The following is a 22,134-nucleotide window of genomic DNA, read 5'->3' on the forward strand; positions in this document are numbered from 1 at the left end:
TCCACAAACGGACGGTCAAGCCCAGTCAATGCCCCCGCGGCAGCCCGCAGCCCGGGGTGGCCAAGGCCCCTCTTGTGAAAGAATTCTGCCGATTCAGAGCCTCAGGCCAGTCTGCCAGCCCTCCCGGGGCCCAGGTCGGTGGACAGATGGCTCCAAGAGATGGAGACAGGCCAGGCTGCCCGGGACATCTGTCCCCTCGCAGTGCCTGGGCTACAGGGTCCCAATGAGCGGGGCCCAGTCCCAAAGTCCTCGCTGTGGCCTTGACTCAATTGCCATCCTGCCTAGTGCTCCAGGCTGACGGTGAAGAGATCATCTTATCTCCGAGCAAACATTCATTCGCCCATCTCAGGCCTCGAGACGCTAACAGGGCGTTTTCTTGCCCTTCCCAGTGTGCCCGCAGTGCCACCCCAATGAACGCAGCCCGGCCTGGGCCGGGGCTCAGACGCGGGAGCACCCGCGTGGCCGGCAGGGCCTCAAGCTGCATTCCAGACCCAAACAATATTTGGGGATTTGCGTTGTTTTAAATTCTTCCTACACTTCAGCTGTCCAGAAGGGGCGTCCGCGGTCTCAAAGTGCCGGACCCGGGAGGGCACGGGTTGCTCTCAGCTCCCAGCCTGGTTCTCCTGAAGTGCGAGGCCAGGATAATTTGGGGGGACATGCAGCCGTCAACAGCGGTCCCTACGAGTTATTATTTCTTCTAAGGTCTGTTAGAAGTAGCTTCAAACCTGCTTAGGACGCAGTTGAAGAAGGTATTTAAGTGATAAACAAAGGCACCGAAGGCAGAAAACAGCTGCTCAGTGATCTGTCAGCCCCATGGCGCCTGGGTCTCCAGAGCTGGGATGGAGGCTCCAGGGACTGCTCTGCGGGGGCTGCTATTCGTCCCCTTCGGGGCCACTAGTGGTCAGATGACCCCTCCTCCGTAAGGACACCAGCGCCCATGTCTCAGCTTCGGGGACCCGGAGGTTGGTGGCTCTGTGGCCCTTCTCATGATTGCCAAACCCTGGAAGCCAGCCCCTCCCCATCCTCGTCCTGTCACTGCTGGGACCTCCGCGCTCATCATCGTCACACCTGCCGAGACGTGTCAGGGCCCGATTCTCGGGAAAACAAATGAACAGGACAAAGTCTTTGTTACCAGGGAGCTCTCAGCCTGCTTGGTGATCTGTTCATTCATTCATTCATTCATTCGGTAGATCCATATCGAGTGCCAACCAGGGCAGGCACAATTCTGGGCCCAGGGCGAGGGGGCTCGGCAGATGAATGTGGCCCCTGCTCTGGTGGGCTCAGCCAGCCCCCAGCCAAGGCCACTGCCCTCGGAGCTGAGGACAGAGGTAGGATCAGGACCCTGTGCTCCCCCTCCCCACGAGGCCACAGAGCCTGAGGTGTCCACACTCCCTTGCTCTCCTGCCGTCTCCCATGTGTCCCCAACCATGCACACCCCCCGCATGGATTCAGTATTATGAACTGAGAGCTTTTTTGCAAAGGAAAGAGGTGAACTCTCCCACATTTTCTCCCATTATCCACTGAGCTTGCCCCAAACACAAGCTGGATGATATAAGTAGTATTTCATCCTAATTAAGGACACTTGGGAGCCAGCGAGCAGTGTCTGGCCACCCCTTCATGGTGGGCTCCCTGGAGGGCAGAGGTCAGGCGTGGGAGCAGGGCCTGCCACTGTCACCCAGTGGAAGCAGCAGTCCCCTGCCAGGGCCAGGCTCCCGGGGGGAGGACAGGGCAGGGGGCTGGAAGCAGGCCTGATCGGCTTACTTCACTCGGTGCAACGTCCTCGAGGCTCGTCCACGGCGTGGCTTGTGGCAGAGTCACCTTCCTTTACAAGACTCTGTAATATGCCGCTGAGTGGATGCACCACATTCTGTTTTGGCTATTCAAAGTCCCTTAAATTCCATATGAATTTAAGACGGCTTTTTTCCTTTTTCTGCAAAACACGTCATCCTGAGTTTAAGAGGAATTGCTTTGAGTCTGAGATCACTTTGGGTAGTGTTGACATCCGAACAACGCTGTCTTCCAATCCATGAATATGGGATATGTTTCTACTGATTTGTCTTCTTTCATGTCTTTAAGCAACATTTTTCAGTTTCCATTGTACAAGTCTTTCACCTTCTTAGTTAATTTATAAATATTTTATTCTTTTTGTTGCTAGTTTAAACAGAATTGTTTTTGTAATTTCTTTTTTTCCCCCCCCGAGGAAGACTGGCCCTGAGCCAACATCTGTGCCCATCTTCCTCTACTTTATATGTGGGACGCCTGCCACAGCATGGCTTGATGAGCGGTGCCATGTCCGCACCCGGGATCTGAACCAGCGGACCCTGGGCCGCAGAAGCGGAACGTGCGAACTTAATTGCTGCACCATGGGGCCACCCCGGTTTTTGTGATTTCTTTTTCAGATTGTTTATTGTTTGTAGAAACAATGTGACTGATATAGAAATGCAACTTATTTTTGTGCATTGGCATTGTATCCTGCTTTGCTGAATTCATTTGTTAGATTGAACCGTTTTTGGTGGCATCTTTAGGGTTTTCTACACATAAGGTCATATCATCTGTAAACAGAGATCCTTTTACGTCTTCCTTTGTGATTTGGGTGCCTTTATTTCTCTTTCTCGCCTAATTGCTCTGGCTAGAACCTCCAGTCCTATGTCAGATAGAAGTGGTGAGAGCCTTGTTCTTCAGAGGAGAAGCTTTCAGCCTTTCACCATTGATATGATGTTCACTGTGGGTTTTTCATATATGGCTTTTATTATGTGGAGGTAATTTCTTTCTATTCCTAATTTGTTTACTGGTCTTTTTTTTTTTTATCATGAAAGGGTATTGAATTTTGTCAAATGCTTTTTCTGCATCGATTGAGATCATGTGGTTTTTTTCCTTCATTCTGTTAATGTGGTGTATTATACTGATTGATTTTCGTATGTTGAACCCTCTTTGCGTTCCGGGAATAAATCTCACTTGGTCATGGTGTATACTCCTTTTAAAATGGTCCTGAATTGAGTTTGCTAGTATCCTGTTGAGGACTTTTTTACTTTTTAAAGATTGGCACCTAAGCTCACAACTCTTGCCAATCTTTTTTTTTTTTTTTTCTGCTTTTTCTCCCCAAATCCCCCCAGTACATAGTTGTATATTTTTTTAGTTGTGGGTACTAGTAGTCGTGGCATGTGGGACACTGTCTCAGCGTGGCCTGATGAGTGGTGCCATGTCCGCACCTAGGATTCGAACCAGCGAAACCCTGGGCCACCGAAGTGAAGCGTGCGAACGCAACCACTCGGCCACGGGGCCGGCTCCAAGGATTTTTGCATCAATATTCATAATGGATACTGGCCTGTAGTTTTCTTTTCTTGTAATGTCTTTGTCTGGCTTTGGTATCAGGCTCATGCTGGCCCCATAGAACGAGTTAGGAAATGTTCTCTCCTTTTCAATTTTTTGGGAAAGGTTTAAGAATGATTGGTATTGGTTCTTCTTTAAATGTTTGATAGAATTCACCAGTGAGGCCATTAGGTTCTGGCTTTTCTTTGCTGGGAGATTTTTGATTACTGATTCAGTCTCTTTATTAGTTATGGGTCCATTCAGATTGGTTTTTTTGGTTTTTTTGCTTGAGGAGGATTAGCCTGAGCTAACATCTGTGCCAATTTCCTCCACTTTATATGTGGGATGCTGCCACAGCATAGCTGATGAGTAGTGTAGGTCCACACCTGGGATCTGAACCCACGTACTCGGGCTGCCTAACCACTGTGCCATGGGGCCAGCCCCCAGATTGTCTATTCCTTTATGATTTAGTCTTGGTAGGTTTTGCGTTTCTAAGATTTTGTCCATTTCGTCTCGGGTATCCAATTGGTTGGTGTACAGCACTTTCCTTTTGAATTAATTCTTACGCTATCCATCCTCATTGGCCCATCTACCCATCCCTTTCTTCCTCCGTCCCTCCATCTCTCCTTCCACCCACCTGCCTGTCCATCGTAAACCAGGTGTTGGTCCTTGCTCTCTGGCTTCCCCTCACCTCCCCAGAGTGCCGTGACTATAGGGCTCATCTGTGGAACAGTCTCTGCTGGAGGCCTGGGCCATGGGAAGGCCCTCTAGGGGGCATTATTTCACAGGTGACATTGTACCTGCCCTTCCCTTTAGGACTGTGACGCCCTCTGAGACCCTGCTTTCTCCTGTGACCCAGCTCCCCTGCCCCAGGGAGCTCTTGCACCTGCGCCCCAGTGAAGGCTGCCAAGTGGTGGACACTGTGTCCCTGGTGGCATGGTGGCCATGTGAGGTGACAGAGGGATTGTCCATGAGGACAGATGTTCTCCAACCCCCTAATTGGGATGTATGGCCTGCACTCTGGGGACTCAGTGGTTTAAATGAGTGCTGGCTGGAGAACGTGGGCTTCAGATGTCGTGTTTCTTGGGGCCAGACGAGAGCACAAGACCCAGAGCTGCTCCTGAGCTCTGGCATGGATGTCCCCTTGGGCATGGTCAAGCCCTGGTCTGAAGAGAAGCAGGCCTCACTGGTGTCCACCAGCAGGGGACCTGGGCTTGGGTCGCTGGCCTCTCCGGAGGGGCGATGCAGACCAGGACCCTGACCGGCTGCTCTTGCGACGTCTCTCAGCAGAGGCTCCCACATTGGGGGCCTGCCCATTGGAGTAGCCCCGCCTGAACAGGTGTCATGGCTGGCCGCGTGGTGAGCTCGTGCCCCTTTGCCCCGCAGGAGATCGTCCTGGTGGTGTTCTTTGGGACAGAGTATGCCGTCCGCCTCTGGTCAGCAGGCTGCCGCAGCAAGTACGTGGGCATCTGGGGGTGGCTGCGCTTTGCCCGGAAGCCCATTTCCATCATTGGTGAGTCATGCCTGCCCCCACGGAAACTTCACCCCGAGGTTCCCAGGCAAGGGCTGGCCCCATCCCCAGGAAGGGGGCTCTGTGGGGCGGGCGCCTATCATGAGCACCAGCAAGCAGGGTACCCGTGAGGAGAGAGAGACCCCCAGGCTACCCTGCCTATAATGGGGCAGGACCCCAAGGCCAGCAAGGTGACATCCCAAGTCCCCCAGCACGGGAGCCAGCCTCCACACCAGGGTCCCCTGTCCTCAGATGCTGATCACGGGCGGGGGTCTTGACTGTGCTTTAGTACGGCGTCAGTGTCTGCTGCCCTCAGTGGCCTGTGAGCCAGGGCCAGGGCGTTGGGGCCAGGTGGGCTCTGCATGTGCCCGAGACAGAGGGCTGAGTCTCCCCATCCAAGGTATCTCTGTCTCCCCTTTGTCAGGCCCTGTCCCACCCAACTGCCAGGCTCCTTGCCCTGAGCCAGCTGCCTGGCTGGTGATGGTGGTGTCACACTGTCCCCCGTAGACCTCATTGTGGTTGTGGCCTCCATGGTTGTCCTCTGCGTGGGCTCCAAAGGGCAGGTGTTTGCCACCTCAGCCATCAGGTACAGCTGGGCTGCAGCTCTCCTGGCTGGGAGGGGAGAGAGCTTCGGGCTGGTGTGCTGGGGTGGGCGGCCGGCTTGGGGCCCCTGCTGAGTTAGGCTGCCTGGCTTCCAGACCCAGAACGAGCACTAGTTCATTTCCAGGATTCAGTCTGCTCTTCTGTAAACTGGGGTGATCCCGGGGCCTCCCCCAGAAGCAGTCTGCCCCTAGCCCTCAGCCTGTGCTTGAGGAAGGGGGTGAGGGGCGTTGGGGGTTGCACAATGGTGAGTGGGTAGGTTCGGAGCCAGGCTTTGAGGTGCCTGGGTGGAGTGGTCTGGACGGGGCATGGAGACTTCTCTTTCGCAGGGGCATCTGATTCCTTCAGATCCTGAGAATGCTGCATGTCGACCGCCAGGGAGGCACCTGGAGGCTGCTGGGCTCCGTGGTCTTCATCCACCGTCAGGTGGGTGGTCCGGGGGAGGTGCAGGGGCCTGGAATAGGGACAGACAGGGTGCAGTGCAGGGGCTCAGCCAAGCCCTAGTCCAAGCCAGGTGGGCCGTTCTGTCCATACCAATGGTGCCAGCATCCCTGGCCTGCCAGGCTAATGATGTTCCTTCAAGCTGGGGACAAGAGACTATGGGGCAAATGAAAAGACAGAAATGCAAGGTGGAAAAAGGTCCAGGAGGCTCAGAAATCTAGAACTGGGCAGATCAAGAATAGCCCCGGGGGGGTGGAGGTGGCCCACCTGCTCCCCTCCAAGAGGGCCTAGCCGTTCCTCCCACCACGGCTTTGCAGGACAGAGAGCCGCAGCAGCAGAGCCTGTGAAGCCCAGACCGTCTGTCCAGGCCAGGGCTGGGGGCCCGCCTCACTCCTGGGGGCAGGACCCAGCACTGGCCTTTTACAAGAGTTGTGAGAAATAGTTATTTTGAAGTCTGATGTCTGCATGTAAAACATGCTGGAATTTACGTAGAACTTTCTGGTAAATGTTGGAACTTGCTGCTGGGCAGGCCCCCGCTGCCTGTGATGTTGGCCAGGCATTTTCGCAGAGGCCGCTGGATGCCCGGGAGCCCAGATGACGGGCGCCTTCTCTGCTCGCTCTGTTTCCAGGAGCTGATAACCACCTTGTACATTGGCTTCCTGGGCCTCATCTTCTCCTCTTACTTCGTGTGCCTGGCCGAGAAGGACGCCGTGAACGAGTCGGGCCGTGTCGAGTTTGGCAGCTATGCAGATGCCCTTTGGTGGGGGGTAGTAAGTTGGGACTTCGGACAGGGCTGTCCAGTGTGGGGGCTGCAGGGCCACAGACAGCAGAGGGCAGGACGTTGCCCATGGGCTGGGGGGCTCTGGGTTCTGAAGATTTCGTGCCTCAACAGGGGCACTCCTTGCCCGAATGCTCAAAACCCCTCCTGCAGGCTTGGGGTTGAAGCTGGCTGTGGCCAGGTGTGGTGGGCCAGCGGCTAAGCACAGTGCCAGCACTCAGAAGGCCGCACCCTCGGTGGCTGCACACTTGACGTCCTAACCTTTTTGTCTTTGAACCTGTGTTTGTGAGGGAAGTCAGAGGTGCTGGAGTGGGTGCGGGGCACTTGGAGCCTCAGCTCACGCTGGGTCCCAGCTCTGCCCGCCCCACCGGGGCCCGAGTCCTCCGCTACCTGTCCCCTCGCCTGTACCCCGGCCCTGAGGCCCCGGCCGCCCTTCACCCTGGGTGCAGATGTGGGACGGTGGGGTCAGATGTGTGCCCTGCATCTCTGAGGGCCTGTGCTGGCCCCACAGCTGCCCCTGTGTCGAGGAGCTTGACATTATGTCTCAAACAAGGCACCCAGGACAGGTGGGAGGACCTCCGATGGAGGAGGTCTCCCACGTGGTGACATGCGCCAGGCCTGTGAATTTGGTAGCTGGCCCTGGGCAGCAGTAATGCCAGAGCGGGCTGTGCCCTGAGAGGCAAAGTAGTCCAGAAAAGTGTGGGTTCTGCACCAGGGGCACAGGGGCTCCCCTGGCTGCGAAGATGGGACTCCTTGGGCGAGCTGAGGGCAGAGCCTGGCTGGTGTGCTCCCTCCCCCTCCACCAACCACCCAGCTTCTGCTTGGAAGTGGCTGGGACCCAGGCTGGGTGGCTCTTAGCTCCCCTGAGCTGCCACTGTGCAGGAGAGGTGGATGGAAAGCAGAAGCAGATGATCCCGCAGAAGGTGAACACCACTCGGGTTTGCCGTGGATGGTCCGGGGGCCTCAGCCAGCTGCAGGAGGTCTGACTGCGTGCTACGTGGGTGCCGCTGCTGGCGGGAACCCGGCGTCACTGGACTGTGGGCCCGCGGAGCAAGTTTTCAGGGCACCAAACCTGCCACTCACATCTCCGACCTCACGGAGAGGAGGCAGATCCTGGGAATTATCTGCAGGGTGGCCGGCAGCTTACCACCCACAGGGATGGGGAACAGCAAGTGCAGGGCCCTGAGGCAGCCTGGGACGGCTGCTCGCTGTAGGGGAAGGCAGGGGTGTGGGCTGTCTCTGGGGCACAGCCAGGCCCCGGAACTCCCCGGCTGTCCCGTGGGGCACACGCAACACTACCTCCTTCAACATGCTCTCGGGGTGCAAGGAGCTAGTGCCCCAGGACGCTCTAGAACTGAGCCTGGAGTGGTGGCGTGGGTGACAACAGTGGGGCACTGGCCCTGGTTACAAGCTGTGCAAGGCCGAGGGGGAGTCCCTTTGAGCTGGGGGCAGGCTGGCTGATGTCTAGGCTCACTCCGGCTGGGGCAGGAGAGGGTTGCAGCCTGCATGAGGTAGCGCCGAGGCCTTGGGGGCAGCGCAGGGTGGAAGGGGCAGTGGGTGGGGGACAACGGCTGTGCCAGGCCCTAGCTGTGTCTGTCCCCAATGCGTTCCCTTCCAGAAGGGGCAGGCCAGGCTCTCTCCTGGGGCTCCCCGCCCTCCTCCAGGAGGGAGGCCCATCCCCACTTTTTTCGGCGGGGCGGGATGCCACTCTGTGGCTCCCTGGGCAGGCACATGCCCCTGCCGTTTCTGCGTCCCCACCCCTGTGAGGCCAGGCACGCAGCGGGGTTCTTGATGTTGGCTGAGTCAGCGTGTTTTCTGGAAGCTTCCAACATGCCAGGCTGCTCAGGGAGGGCAAAGACTAAGCTCCTGGGTTGGGGAAGGCCCAGGTTCCAGCTCTGTCTGCCCGCCTGCCCTCCTGCAGGCTTGTGCCCCGCAGCCCAGGCGTGGCAGGCCCCAGCAGGTTTGGGTGGGCGGGCTCAGTCCCCGGCAGGGAGCTTGCCCGTGGTTGGCGGAGGGGTCCCGTCCTAGCGACAGGCAGGGCCCATGTAGGAACAGGCTACCCAGAGTCGGGAGGGTTCCCAGGGACCCGCCGCGCTGCAGGAGGCGCGTGGGGCACTGCCCGCCACAGCGCTGATAAGCGGGCTCGGCCGGCGCTGCCCTCCCTGCCTCTGGCGCCCGGGGCTGAGGGCGCGGGCTGCTCCCTGCCCCTGGCCGCGGCCGGGGCGCTCCCACTCCCACACCTGTGCAAACATCCGCCCGCCGGCCGGGAAAACGGCCCCTTTGTGCCCAGCTTGGCACGGGTGCCCCGGCCCGCGCCGTCAGCTGCAGCCCCAGCCTCGGTCACCACGGGCCCTGGCCTGGCCATTGTTCCTGCCGGGCCCTGCGCCCCTGGGCCGCCTGGGCCCCCTCTGCCGGGGCTCCGGGGCAAACGGCTCCCATTCATAGCAGCGGCTGCCCCTGCAGCTGTCCGGTCGGGAGCAGCCCGAGCCTTGAGTTATGGGCTGTGTTCCTGGCGTGTCTCGGACAAACAGAGCCCAAGAAACGCAAGCCGGGGCGGCCCCGATCGGGGCTTCGGGCCAGTTTGCCAACTGCAACTGCGCCCCGGCAGTTGTTCTGTCTCCTCTGTCCTGGCTTCCTTCACCCCAAGGGGGAGTGACGCCACCCCCCTACCCGACACTGTCCACGGCTCCCCGGCCTCAGCAGGCCGAGGAGGAGGTCTGCTCAATGGGGGGTGCTGCCAGAGGGCACCTAACGGGAGCGAGGGCTGGAAGCTGGGCCATATCTGATCTCTGCTGGGTCTGCACGCCTCCCCAGGCCTGGGCTAGGGGCCAGCCAGGAGCCAGCCCAGCTTCTCAGAGATGCGTGAGATGGACCCTAAAATAGAGCGTCTGGGCGGCTGGGGTATGGGAAGTGCCGTCCACTGGGTTTCCTTTGGAGAGCGGTGGCGAATCCTGCTGGGGACCCGCCATGTGGAGACGCTCTCAAGCCCCTTGGGCTGTGGGTGCCATAGGTGTGGCCCCAGGTGTCCTCAGCATCTGGGCTCAGCCAGTGGGTGTCTGTTGTGTGAATGAATGAGTGAGTTGATGTGCGTAGAACGGTTCTGTCCATGGCACCCGGGACAGTGGGTGTTGGGGTCTCCTGGGGCTGATGCAATGAAGTCTCACAGATTAGGGGGCTTTAAACAACAGAAACGTATTCTCTTCCAGTTCTGGAGGACAGCCTGAAATCGAGGTGTCGCAGGCCCACACTCCCTCTGGAGGCTCCAGGGGATCATACTTCCTGCCTCTTCCGGCTTCTGGGGGCTCCAGGTGCTCCTGGGCTTGTGGCCACATCTTCTGTCTCTTATAAGGACATTTGTCGTTGGATTTAGGGCCCAGCTGGGTAACCCCGGATGATCTCAACTCGAGTTCCTTAACTTAATCACCTCCACAGAGGCCCTATTTCCAAACAAGCTTGTATACTGAGGGTCCAGGTGGACAAGAATTTCGGGGGGATGCCATTCAGCCCAGGACGGTGGGTGGCCCAGGTGGACTTCATGAGAAGGTCCCTCCTCTCACAGCCTCAGTTTCCACTCTGTCCAGCAAAGGTGCCAGGTCAGCGGCTGATGTCCCCCCACCCCGGGTGGGGACGCCTGATTCGGGTGTGAGGGCTCCCTGCTCCCCTACATGTGGCGCCCCACACCTGGCTGCTGAGGTGTTTGGGGAGGATTTAAGACTTTTTTCTTTGCCCTTGGAACAAACTGCGTTTGTTTGTATGAAAGTCGGAGTGGAGGGAAAGGCAGTTTTGCACACACGGGCTCCTCTGTTTAGCGCCTGGGGGTCTCTCAAATCAGAAGCCTGCCCGGCTCTGTTTACCCCTGCGTCTAAATTTAGAATTGAGAGTGAAAGGCTGGGAGCCGGCTCTGCGTCTCAGCCACCATCTAAAATAGAGTCTGACTCCTGTCCCCTCTCTCCCTAGCCGTCGACTCCAGAGGGTCCTGGCTTCCCAGGCTGTACGGCATCCTGGCAGGAGGAGGCCAGAGGGGTCTAGGGGCTGAGTGGGGCCTGGGTGAGGACAGGGCCTCCCAGACATTCCTATGTAAGCCCTGGTAGCACCGCCAAGTGGGTAGGGCCAGTGTCAGGACCTCGTCTGAAGCTGGGGAAACTGAGGCTGTGTGGGCCTGGGTATGGTGGGCCAGCCCCCCAGCACCCAGACCCTACCCGTTCCAGGGCTCTTTCTCTGCCGGGAGCTCCGCACAAGGCCTGGGAGTGCTGGGCAGCAGAGAACAGAGGGTCTGCTTGTCCCCAGGCCACTGCCCACCCCAGTATGATCCTTCCTCTGTAGACTATAGTGTATGGCGTGAGAAATGCAGGCTCTGGGAGCCCAGCCAGAGAAAGGCCTTTACAGCTGGGTTTTGCAGGATGAGTAGGAGTCCACAAAGCAGGTCCATCTCTCTGTACTTACTGCCCACTGACCGACACCTGGGGGGATTTCTTACATGGCCAAGGCAGGCCCCGTGAGGGTGGTGTACAGAATTGGTTTCCTCTGGGGTGGGGTTCAGCTCATGTCAGCAAGGGTAAGAACTTTCCAGCTTCATCCTGAGGGGAAGAAACATGGTCAGCATCAGGAAACAGTGAAACAGGAGGCAGTGGGGTAATGTAGTGGTCAGGAGCTGGGGGTTGGAGTCAGACGTGGTACTGCATCCCAGCTTCACCACCGACCAGCTAGCTATGTGGCCCTGGGCAGGTTACCCAACATCTCTGGGCTCATCTGTAAAATGGGTGTGAGTACCTACTTCTGTGATTGTTGGAGAGTTGTCTGTGAGAACACAGAAAGCCTTGGGCGCCAGGCACCCAGAGAGGACGAGGACAAAGTAAAGGCTGTAGTAAATTTTAGAGGGCCGCTACCAGCCGTGGTTCTCTTGGTGCTCCCCAAAGCTAGACACCAGGTGATGACCCTACAGCAAGCTAATTCACACTCAAGTGTTTATGGCTGCCATGATCCAATCACACTCTTAGTCCTGCTAGTCTTGAGGGTCCTGTTCTGCCCCTGCCTCCCCACCCCCCCAACCTGCCTGCAGCACTTTCCTCACAGAGCGGCCCCTCCAGCGTCCCAGGGACCTTGTGTGTCTGATTCCCTTTCCCAGGGCCTGGGCAAGGCTGGCAGCAGGGCAGGGGCTCATGAATGAATGACAGAGCAGGTCAGTGAGGCAGAGATGGGGAGGGCAGACCACGGAGTCAGCTTCCTGGGGTGCAAAGACAGCTGCACCACCACATTGGCTCTGGGGCCAGGGCAGAGCGTATGACTGCTCTGTGCCTCAGTTTCCCCATCTGTACAATGGGAGAGACAACAGGTCAACCTCCTAGGGCCACTGTGGGGCTCACTGAGTGGGCCGTGATCCCGGGAAGGCAGCGGCTGTTTCTGTTGCTGTGAAGACGTTCCTTGGACGCCGCGGGCCTCTTGGCGAGGCTGGCTCTTGGTACGAGGGCACATTTCTTTACTTTTGGATGTGATGTCAGGCATGTCGCTGCAGGCTGCTCTGCATGGCACTAGGGTACAGCAGGGGTTGGGCAGTCCTGGTCTTGTGCTCTCGGAGTCACAGACGGGGTCTGCACACAGAGATTTGCTGGGTCCGTGGAGGACCTCCTCTGCCCGCCCTGGGAATCCAGGAGGGCCTCCTGAGGAGGTGATATCTGAACTGAGCTCTCAAGGCAGAGTCGCCTGGGCATCCAACATGTGGGACCTTGAGCCTGGCCATTCTGCGGGGTAGACGTGGCCTGGCCGGCACCCAGGGTGTCCACGGCGTCATGTCAGCCTCTGTCTGGGGCTCCCGCTCAGGAGGAGGGGTGAGGGAGGTCCTGACCCCACCCAGTGGTTCTGCAGGACGACCCTGGGCACGGCCCTTCTCATCAGTCCTTGTAGTCCGTATCCCCGTGTAGGGGTGCTAGGGCCTGTGAGCCACGCTGAGCGGGGCCACGGTACTCAACCGGGCCCAGGATCCAAGGTTGCTGTGAGGGAGAAGATAAACTCAAGGGACGAGAAGCCCCGGGCCAGCACGGATCTGTGTTCATCGATTTCCTTTTTCCTGCTGAAAGGAAGTGGGTTTATTTTGGGGTCTGGGGCAGCTTTTGTTTTTGCTCGTAGTTTGCAAGCTGGCCTGGGCTGCTCCCTCGGCCCCTGCGGACCGGCGTCTGCCCCCTTCACGGCCAATTTCCACCAGCTGGGCTGGGGTCTCCTGGGGCAGCCCCACGACAAGCCGGGGCTGGGCGTCCCCTGGGCACAAGAGCCCAGGACCGCTGCTCCTCCTTCGCTGCCCTGAGACAGCCCTGCCTCTCAGCAGCCTGCCCCTCTGTCCACGCTTCTCCTCCCCAAGGCTGCCCTCTCCCTGGCTCTGTCTTTGCAGCCTCGTCCGGGCAGGTCGGTGGCCGGAGGCTGCGCAAGGCCTGGGCCTGTGACGGGGCAGCAGCCTCCAGCCTCAGGCTTCTTCTGCAGGCCTCCTGACGTCATGGCATGGCATGGCCTGTGGGGTCATGTGGGCCTTGGTTCAGTGCCAGCTCGGTCACTTACCAGTGGGGAGATCTCAGGCACAGTGACTGACCCCCAGCCTCAGTTTTCCCCTCTGTAAGATGGTGCCTAACGCATAGCATCATCTCAAGTTTGCCCATCAGAGGTGCCACCTGTGATGTGAGCCCCTAAGTGTCTGCGTTGGCATCGTCCTCTTGCCCTTTCCCTCTGGATGGACAACCATGACATCTCCAGGTGGGCCTGGTCTGGGGTGGCCGCAGGCTGACGGCCTCCACAGTGGAGGTGGGGTTTCCGGGCAGGCCCTTATCTCCCTTGAAGGGAAGGCTGTTTACAAAGGAGAGAATAAAATGGTGCCAGTGCCAGCTTTTCAGGACAGAACGTGTGTGGGGGGGAACTGGAAGGTTCTCTCCTGCCTCCTGTCCTCAAAATGTGAGTGAAGACACAAAGGAGAGACACAAACGGTGCAGGACATACTCCAGCTCCCACTCCTGGGAGGACAAGGATGGCCTGGCTGCCCCCACCCCCCCGCCCACCTCCATGGTCCTGTCATGGGCAGGATGCCATCCATGGGTTCATGTGAGCCAGCCTGTGTGCGCCATGGCCCGGGCGGCACCGGGCGGGGGGAGTGTGTGCTGCAGCGGCTGGGTTGTGTCTCCCCGAGTTTGTGGGCCTGGGGGACGGACGTGCAGATCTGCATTCTGGATGGCCCGCCATCGAGGGCAAGTTCTGAGCACAGCAGCTATAAAACAGCCCATTCCTGAGCTGCTTGTGTCTGTGAATTCAGGAAAAACAAACAGCTCTGCGGGGATGGGCCATTTCCTCAAAGAGCTGAAAGGATGTCTTTAACTTGACAAAGAGGGTCTGTGACAGGGTCTGAGAGGGGAGGCTGAGGTTCCCAGCTCTGGGCTTTAGCCCTCCACGGAGGGGTTGGGGGACACCTGGCCCGGGGCTCTCCCACTTCTGCCCACCGCCCGGCCAGCAGGGAGTGCCAGCACCTCCTGGGCAGCTTGGGACCAGGCATGGGGGCCAGGGGACGCGGATGGGGGTCCCCCCCTCCAGGGCTCTTGTCTGCTGGGGGAGATGGGCGCAGGCTCCATTCTGCCCTCGGGGCCTTCCATGTGAGCCCCTTCCCTCCCCCACCTACATCCGGTTCCCAGTCATCGTGGGGGTTTTTTTGCATTAATTTTGGTAATTTAAAATGTTACGTTACATGTTATTTGTCTTGAGGCCTGAGTTTCAGGCGCCCATTAAACTCTCCCCCCGTGGGAGCGCCTCCTGCGCCTCCCTGGTTGCACGTCTCGGAGGCCACCCTGCCTCTCACTCCCCGCGTGGCGCCATCCTTGAACTTGTGGGTCTCGGGACCCCTTTGCACTCTTAACAATTATTGAAGACCCCAGAGAGCTTTTGTTTATGTGGGTTTTAACTATTGATACCACATTAGAAAATAAAACTGAGAAATTTTAAAAAGGTTTCTATATTCATTCGTTAAAATAATAGGAAACCCATCATATGATTATGTAAATAAAATAATTTTATGAAAGACGACTGTGCTTTCCACGAGCGGGCTGGGTGTGGTGTCTTGGATGCCCCGCCCCGCTGGCAGCTCCCTCTGCCTTGGTTCCATGCACCCGGGCCTCACGTGTGGGGTGCAGGCCCTCTGGGGGCTCTGGGCTCCCCAGGCCCCTTTGTCTGCCAGCCTGCCAGTGGCCTTGCCCGTGGCCCCTGCTGCACCCTGCAGGTGCCTAGGCCATGGTCCGGGGTGCATGCCTGTGTGTGCGTGTAAGCTGTTGGGCCTAAGCGTGCCCAGAGAGTTGGGCTTGACGAGTGTGCCAGCCCCCCTTCATGTGACCTTGTTGTGTTGTGTGTGTTTGAGATGCATGTGATTGTGTGTGCCACGCTGCTGCCTGAGCACATCAGGCTGTTGCATGTCTTAGCGCGCGTGTGTGAAGCACATTTGTGAGTGTGCACCCACGTGCACAGGCTCGGGGATCCCTTTAAAAGGCCCAGTAGTAGGAGGCCCGGTGCCCTCAGCGTCTGTCTGTGGGATGTGTGTTTGAGGGACACTGACATGGCAGGGAAATGCTCCATGGGGGCACTTGTGGGAGATGGCTCTCAGAAGCAGGGGGACCATAAACAGACGCACGGTCGGGCTGGGGGGCTCAGCAGCGGCCAGCCTGTAATATCCCCGCTCATGGGAGCTCACCACGTGGCCATACCTCCCCAGGAAGTGACTTGCCCTTGGTGTAACTCAGTCTTCTGCGCCACGCCCTTTCCTGCTGCCCGGCTCCTCCGTGGCTCCCGTTTCCCGCAGGCCTTTCCTGGGTGGCTCAAGTGATTCTGATTCGTGTGTGCCTGTCTGTCTCTGTCCATGTGCACATGTGTGTGTCCCTGCCCAGCTGTGGCCACTGGGCTTCTCTGCTCCCTCCCTCCGCCCTCAGTGGCTGGTGGAGAGCTCAGGGAGGCCCGAGGACCCAGGGCTCTGGGGGGCTGGGGTGAGTGGGTGGTCACCACTGTAGAACTCACTGTTTCTTCTCTGGGCCTTGTCTTCCGTCAGAGTCTGTCAAATGGCCTCCCCACGCCCTGTGCCAGCCTCATGGGGCAGGGGACGGAATGAGGGCACCGTACAGACCTTCCTGGGCCTGCCAGAGGCAGTTCTTAGCCAGGACTGGAGGCCCTGGAGAGGAGAAGCCAGGCTGGCAAGCCCATGGGGCAGGCGGGTGCCAGCCAGGCTGCCTGCTCACAGGACCACCGTGACTGCTGCCTTGGTGTGTGGATGTGAGTGTGTGACAGGATAAGCTGTGACTCTGGGCCACCCCAAGTCCCCTTGCCAGGCTCGGAGCTGGCACCTTGAACACCCTGCAGGCAGCCCCACAGCCCAGACTCTGGGGCATTTGCAGCCGGCAGAGGCCCCAGAGAGCAAACCTCAGATGCCAGTAGGAAGCGAGCCTGGTGTGGGCGTGGGGGCGGGGTGGGAGCAGCCCCTCACTCCCATTGTTCCACCACACCCTGGATGGACACCTCCCCCACCGAGAAGAAGGATCGAACTGCGTCTGGTTCTCTCAGAAAAAAAAGGACAAACGAAACATCTGGTGCCCGGGGTGGCGCCAGGAAGTGGCATGTCATCCCCATCCTGGCATTTTGTTGAGGACCAGCCTCAGTGGGAGCTTCCGGCCTTCTGAGGGCTGGCGCAGAGCGACGTCGGTGGCCTGGGTGGTGGACCTCCTTGGGGATGGGGCAGACGGGTGGAGCAGGGAGGCCACGCCTGGCCTTCCCATGGGGTGGGCCTCCTGGCCTGCTTGTCCGGCTGGCGGGCCCTGGTCCTCCATTGGTGCTGAGCTCCTGTGCACAGCCCGGTGGACGTGCTTCCTTTGCAGTGTTAAGTTTGGGAGACACAACTGTCCACTGCTCTGGCACTGGTCCTCTGGCCAAGCCACTTGGCCATCTGGTGATGAGATGTCTCCCTGGCCTCCATTCACAAGGTGGCAGGTCTTGAGTGGAGGTGGGTTCGGGCTGGACAGATGCTCATCCTGAGTTTCTGGGGCCTTGACTGCTGACTGCTGCCCCTCTTCCTTGCAGGTCACTGTCACCACCATTGGCTATGGAGACAAAGTGCCCCAGACGCGGGTCGGGAAGACCATTGCCTCCTGCTTCTCCGTCTTCGCTATCTCGTTCTTCGCACTCCCGGCGGTAGGTGCTCCATGTTGCGTGGCATCTCCACCGCTCTCTGGCTTTCCTCTACACTCTGGGGCTGGCTAGGGGTCCCCCGGTGAACAGACTCACTCATGGCGCGGCACATTCAGAACCCAGCTCACCTGCCACAGGGCCTCTGGAAGCCACCTGCCCTCCTGTTCCCAACCCCCAGTGGGGTCCTTTGTAGCAAGTGTAGGAGGCAGCCTAGCATGGTTTGATGGTGATGGCTGGGTCTTTTGTGGCAGACGGTGGGGTGCAGCCTAGCTTATTTGGTCCCTGAGGGTAGGGAGGAGGTGCCAATGTGGCTTCAACATGACCGCGGAGGTGGGGTCCATGTGCCTGGTGAGGGAGGGAGCGGTCCTGTGCTGTTGCCTGGGAGGGGCTTCCATCCATGTCCTTTCCAGAAATCATAGACTGTGTGCGTTAGAATCTTCTAGTTCACTATGTATGTATGTCGGCATGTGTGTTATGCGTGTATATGTGTGGTATGTGCATAGTATGAGCATGTGTGTTATAGACCACATAGTGTGTGTACGTGTGTGCATGTGTATGTGTGTATATGTGTCACATAGGTATACATGGGGTGTGTATTTGCATATGTATGTGTGTCTATAGATCATGGATGTGTATATGTGCTGTCTCTGTGCAGTACATGTATGGCATATGTGTATATGTGTATTGTGTGTGTCTAGGCATGTGTGTGCTGTCCAGTATATGTGTGTAGTGTATGTGCATGTGTAAATACATCACATAGGATAGTATGTGTGTGTATATGCACATGCATGTGCAAGTGTAGGTATATGACTTGATCTCCTCTGCAGGTGGGGAGCTCCCTCCCCAATGAGCTAGTCCTCTTTATCACAGGGGCAATCCTGAGGTGGCAGCAGCAGCCCCCTTGGATGGGGCTGCCTTCTGCCCAGGCAGACTGACTGAGCCAGAGGTGCCAGCCTCGTTTGTGGGGCCTGCGGTGCCAAGCGGGCCGGGCCTCCCCAAGCCAGTGACCCAGTGTCCACCCTGTCTCCCCAGCTCCTGCGTTCTACAGGCCAGGCCCGACCAGTGGTCACCTGTGTGACCCGAGCCCTGGTTTCTGTCCCTTCCTAGGGGATCCTCGGCTCGGGCTTTGCCCTGAAGGTGCAGCAGAAGCAGAGGCAGAAACACTTCAACCGGCAGATTCCGGCGGCAGCCTCGCTCATTCAGGTGACCCACCGCGGCGGCCTTGTTGCTGTCCTCCCACATGGCCATCGTGTTGCCTTGTGTCCGTCTGGGCAAATACAAGCCAGCGTCCATTCTGGCAGTCAGGAACCACTCTCCGCCCTGAAGTGACCGACCCATGAAGCTCCCGAGACCGTGTGCTCAGATCTCTCCAGAACATGGAAGAACCACATTCGCAGCACAGACGTGCTCACCTGTCGTAACTTCTGCTGCCGGGAACCATCCAGCAATGCTGGTAGGGTGGGCCCAGAAGTCGGGGGAGTCCGCCACCATCCACTGCAGCTCCCACTGAGGGTCACATTCTGCAGGCTGGGCTGGGGGACAAGGAGGTGGCCTGGCCGGTCCTGGATTTGGTGTGGCTGGTTCTTTGGGCCCCTCACCTCCTGGCTGCAGAGGCCAGCCTTGGTGTCATTTCTCTCCCTCATCTTCTTCCTCTTTCTATGGCCGCCCCTGCTCTGCATGGGGGCAAGTCTGGAAGGGAGGAGCAATGGGTCCCCCTGTGGCCCTCCCCCACAGGGGTCAGGGCCCTGCCTGTGCAGCCTCAGTGCCTTCTGGGCCACTCCCAGCACCCACGGGGCTCAATGCTCTTGGGTGACGGGAGGTGAGGACCAGCGATCTGACAGCACGGGCCGCACTCTGCATTCACAGTGCCCGCTTAGCTTGCAGAAGACCCAGCAGCTGCCCCCACAGGGCCCGTGGCTCAGTGTGCCAGGCCTTCGGTGGTGGGCAAGGGGCTCCATGTGCCCTGAGGCCTCTCATTGCCTGGTGAGGAGCCAGGCAAGTCAGCTTCTCACTCCCCTCACCCCAAGGTTGCTGTAAGGAGACCTTCCCAGAGGCTCCCGGGCTGGGGGACCTGAGGAGGCAAAGCCTGAGAGCAGTGGGGAAAGGAAGGTTCTGGAGATGGGCGAGGAGGCAGGTGGCCCTGAGCCCCCAGACACTCAGCTCTGGTCTGTGACCCCAGGCTCCTAAAACACACCAGAGAACTGGGCAGCCCTTTTAATGCAAACGAAGACTAACGCACAAGACCCATTTGAAAATCTTGTCTCTGAGAGTCTTAGTCGCTGGCCCCTGCAGGGGCTAAGTGGGCCCAGGGCCTGCCTGAGGAGCAGCCGGGCAGGGGCTTCTGGAGCATGGGCGTCGTCATGTATCTGGCCGTGGATGTGGGGCCCTCTGCCTAGCGGGGCAGCAGCAGCGCACATGTGGCCCCCGCCCCGCGCACCCAGAGCTGAATGCCCCCCAGGGGCCTCCGGCAGGGCCCCAATGAGGGGTGGGCAGCTGTCCGTTGTTCAGCCTAAGAGCCGTGGCTCAGCCCGGGTCTCTGCTCGCTCCTCTGAAGCCCTTCCGGAACCCACCGTCTGGGGCCTGGACATTATACCTGGACGGGAAGGAAATAAAAGTGGCCATAAAGCTGAGGGGCCAGGCCCCTCTCAGGCCCAGTTTTATGACCCCACAGTTTCTCCTTTCGGGGAGACCATAAATCAGGCCCGTAAAACCGGCCCAGCCTGCCATGGGCAGACCGCCTGCAGGACGGGAACACGGGTGGCTGTCCTGAGGAGCCCTGGGCTGCTCCCAGGAATCGCACACCTCGGGAATGAGCATCTCTTAGAAGGCAGGTTTACCGGTGAGTTCAGGGGGTGCAGATGCACCCACGGCAGAAAGACTGGAGCTGGGGCCTAGGTCAGCGCACATGGTGTGAACCAAGGAAGGAAGCACGAGGCAGCCAGGTGATGTCGTGTTTGCGGGTAGGACATGCACAGGCTGCTTGGGACCGTGGGATGTGGAGGCAGCTTGGCATGGATGTGGCAGTGGGCCTGTGGCCCTTTCCTGATTGTCCTGGGTGCATGTGAGGGCTACACATGCCCCCCACTGGCTGCCATGTCTGCCTGGGTTCCCATCACAAGGGTGAGATGACTGACCCCAGGAACCCTGCCAGCGTGCCAGCACAGTCCCTACCTCGTCCTTCTCAGACTCCCATGGCCGCCAGCAGTGACAAGACCCCCAGGATGTATCCTCATAGGAAGCTCGTGGCACCCCCTACTGTCCCATCTCTGCCCACCTAGATGTGGCACGGCCTCCCCTCAGGTCCCCTGCCGATGGCATCTCCTCCTCTGGGTCATCCCCTGCATGGTAGTCGCCTCTAGAATGGACCCATGTGCCATCCGGAGGCTCCTCCCAACTGCAGGATGGTGCTGGGACCCGTGGGCCCTGCCTTGTGTCTCTGAGAGGGGCCTTGCTTCCTGGCCATTCAGTCTCTCCTCCCACCAGCCCCAGGGGCCCTGCTCCTCACACTCTGCCTGGTCGCGCCCCCCCAACCTCTTTGCTGCAGCCCGTCCTCACTGGATGGACCCCCGCTGTCCAGTTCTGCACCTGCCTGTGCACTTGCCGTGCATGCCTGGAGAGGAGGCAGACAACTAGGCATCTCCAGGGCCTTATGCGGGGCCTGAGTGCAGGAGGGCCTGGTGGGTGGAGGTGGTGGCAGATGGATTGCGGTTCACAGGGGAAAGCCTCTGTGGTGTCTGAGCTGCAAGTGACAGTCAGTGTGTCAGGCCATGAGCTGCCTGACATAGGAAGGGGCCAAGCCAGGCTGTCTAGGGCATGAATAGGCTCTGGGAGGTGAGGGGCCATGCCCTGAGCCTGGGGAGAGGCGGGGCTGGCACACAGGATGCCTGGCTGTCCTGCCAGGAGGGATGCACGGGCAGGATTCGGGGTGGGCTGCAACTTCTCTGCCTGAGGCCCCGTCCGGCGCTCAGCAGGGGACAGCCTCTCCCTTCTGCTGGTTTCAGACGGTGTGGAGGTGCTACGCAGCTGAGAATCCCGACTCCTCCACCTGGAAGATCTACGTGCGGAAGCCCTCCCGGAGCCACGCTCTGCTCTCCCCCAGCCCCAAGCCCAAGAAGTCTGCCATGGTAACCAGCCCCCACCTGCCACCAGAACGGGGGCACTCACTAGTGGGTGGGGAGGCCGTGAGAGCCACAGCTCCCGGCTAGGACTTGACCCTGGTGTTTCAGCTCAGTGTAGCCCACAGTGGACGTCAGCACCATTCTAGTCACTGAGGGTGTACACCCTGTGCTGGGCCCCCGCCATGCCAGTGTCCCCAGGCTCCGGAGCATGTGGGACTGGCTGCTCCAAGGCCGGGGCTTTGGGAGGTCCAGAGGAAGCCCCCAGGAATGGGACAGGCTGGATTCTGGCCAGCTGCTGGAGAGAAGGCTCTTGAGAGGGGCTTGATGTTGGGCTTTCCGTGCTGGGTATGGCAGGCGGCAGGGGACGGAGGTGGCATCCCAGCTCGAGGAAGAGGGTTTTGAGGTCACAGTGCGGGGGAGTTCCAGCAGGCTTGAGGCGAGAGACTCTGGATTTGACTGGAGTAGTGAATGAAGGATGAGGTCGGCTGGCAGCTTCTGCCCGTTTCTGGCTGCCTCTGTAGGCTTTGAACCCACTGTTCCCTATGCTCGACTATTCTCCCAGATTCCCACATGGCCTGCTCCCTCACCTCCTTCAAGTCTTCTCCTCGAAGAAGTCTTTGCTGGCCCCCATTGACCCTCTCATCACAGGCTCTGACCCCCTGCTGGCCACAGCCTTTGTCACCACCTGCCCTGGTGTGTTCTTATATATTTATGTTTGCCAGTTTCCTGCCACCTGCCCATGTTGGCCATGAACTCCCAGGGCAGCAACTGGGCTGAGCCCCACAGGAACCCTGGCAGCACCATAAGCCACTGCCCACCTCGTCTGTGTGTGAGGGTGCTGGAGCAGGGGCCCAGCTGGTGCTGCCCCTGGGTGGGTGTTCTGGGGCCGGCGGAGGGCCTGGCACAGGATGCCCAGGAACCGCCAATTCATTGTCTTTTTTTTAGGTAAAGAAAAAAAAGTTCAAACTGGACAAGGACAATGGAGTGAGTCCCGGAGAGAGGACTCTCATGGTCCCTCACATCACGTGTGACCTCGTCTCAGAGGAGCGGAGGCCAGACCATTTCTTGGTGGAGTGCTGTGACAATTCTGGTAAGAAGCCTTCATATAGGATGAGGAGTGGGGACAGGGCCTGGACCCTCAGCTCCGACCCACCAGGGCTGGCCAGGGCCACTGGGGTTTCAAGGATGCC

At 59.0% G+C, this 22,134-nt stretch overlaps 1 protein-coding gene across 7 annotated transcripts in view; it reads left to right on the plus strand.

The window, feature by feature from the left end:
- Positions 1–22,134, plus strand: part of KCNQ1 (potassium voltage-gated channel subfamily Q member 1) — a 389,488-nt gene that overhangs the window by 137,573 nt on the left and 229,781 nt on the right. For all 7 annotated transcript variants that reach the window (XM_070564497.1, XM_070564495.1, XM_070564494.1 and 4 more), the window contains exons 7-10: positions 16,719–16,829; positions 17,934–18,029; positions 20,828–20,950; positions 21,890–22,034. In XM_070564497.1, coding sequence (XP_070420598.1) covers positions 16,719–16,829; positions 17,934–18,029; positions 20,828–20,950; positions 21,890–22,034 — 475 coding nt within the window. The remainder of the gene's footprint in view (positions 1–16,718; positions 16,830–17,933; positions 18,030–20,827; positions 20,951–21,889; positions 22,035–22,134) is intronic.

The sequence above is a fragment of the Equus przewalskii genome, chromosome 11, assembly GCF_037783145.1.
Source record: "Equus przewalskii isolate Varuska chromosome 11, EquPr2, whole genome shotgun sequence".
Lineage (NCBI taxonomy): Eukaryota > Metazoa > Chordata > Mammalia > Perissodactyla > Equidae > Equus > Equus przewalskii.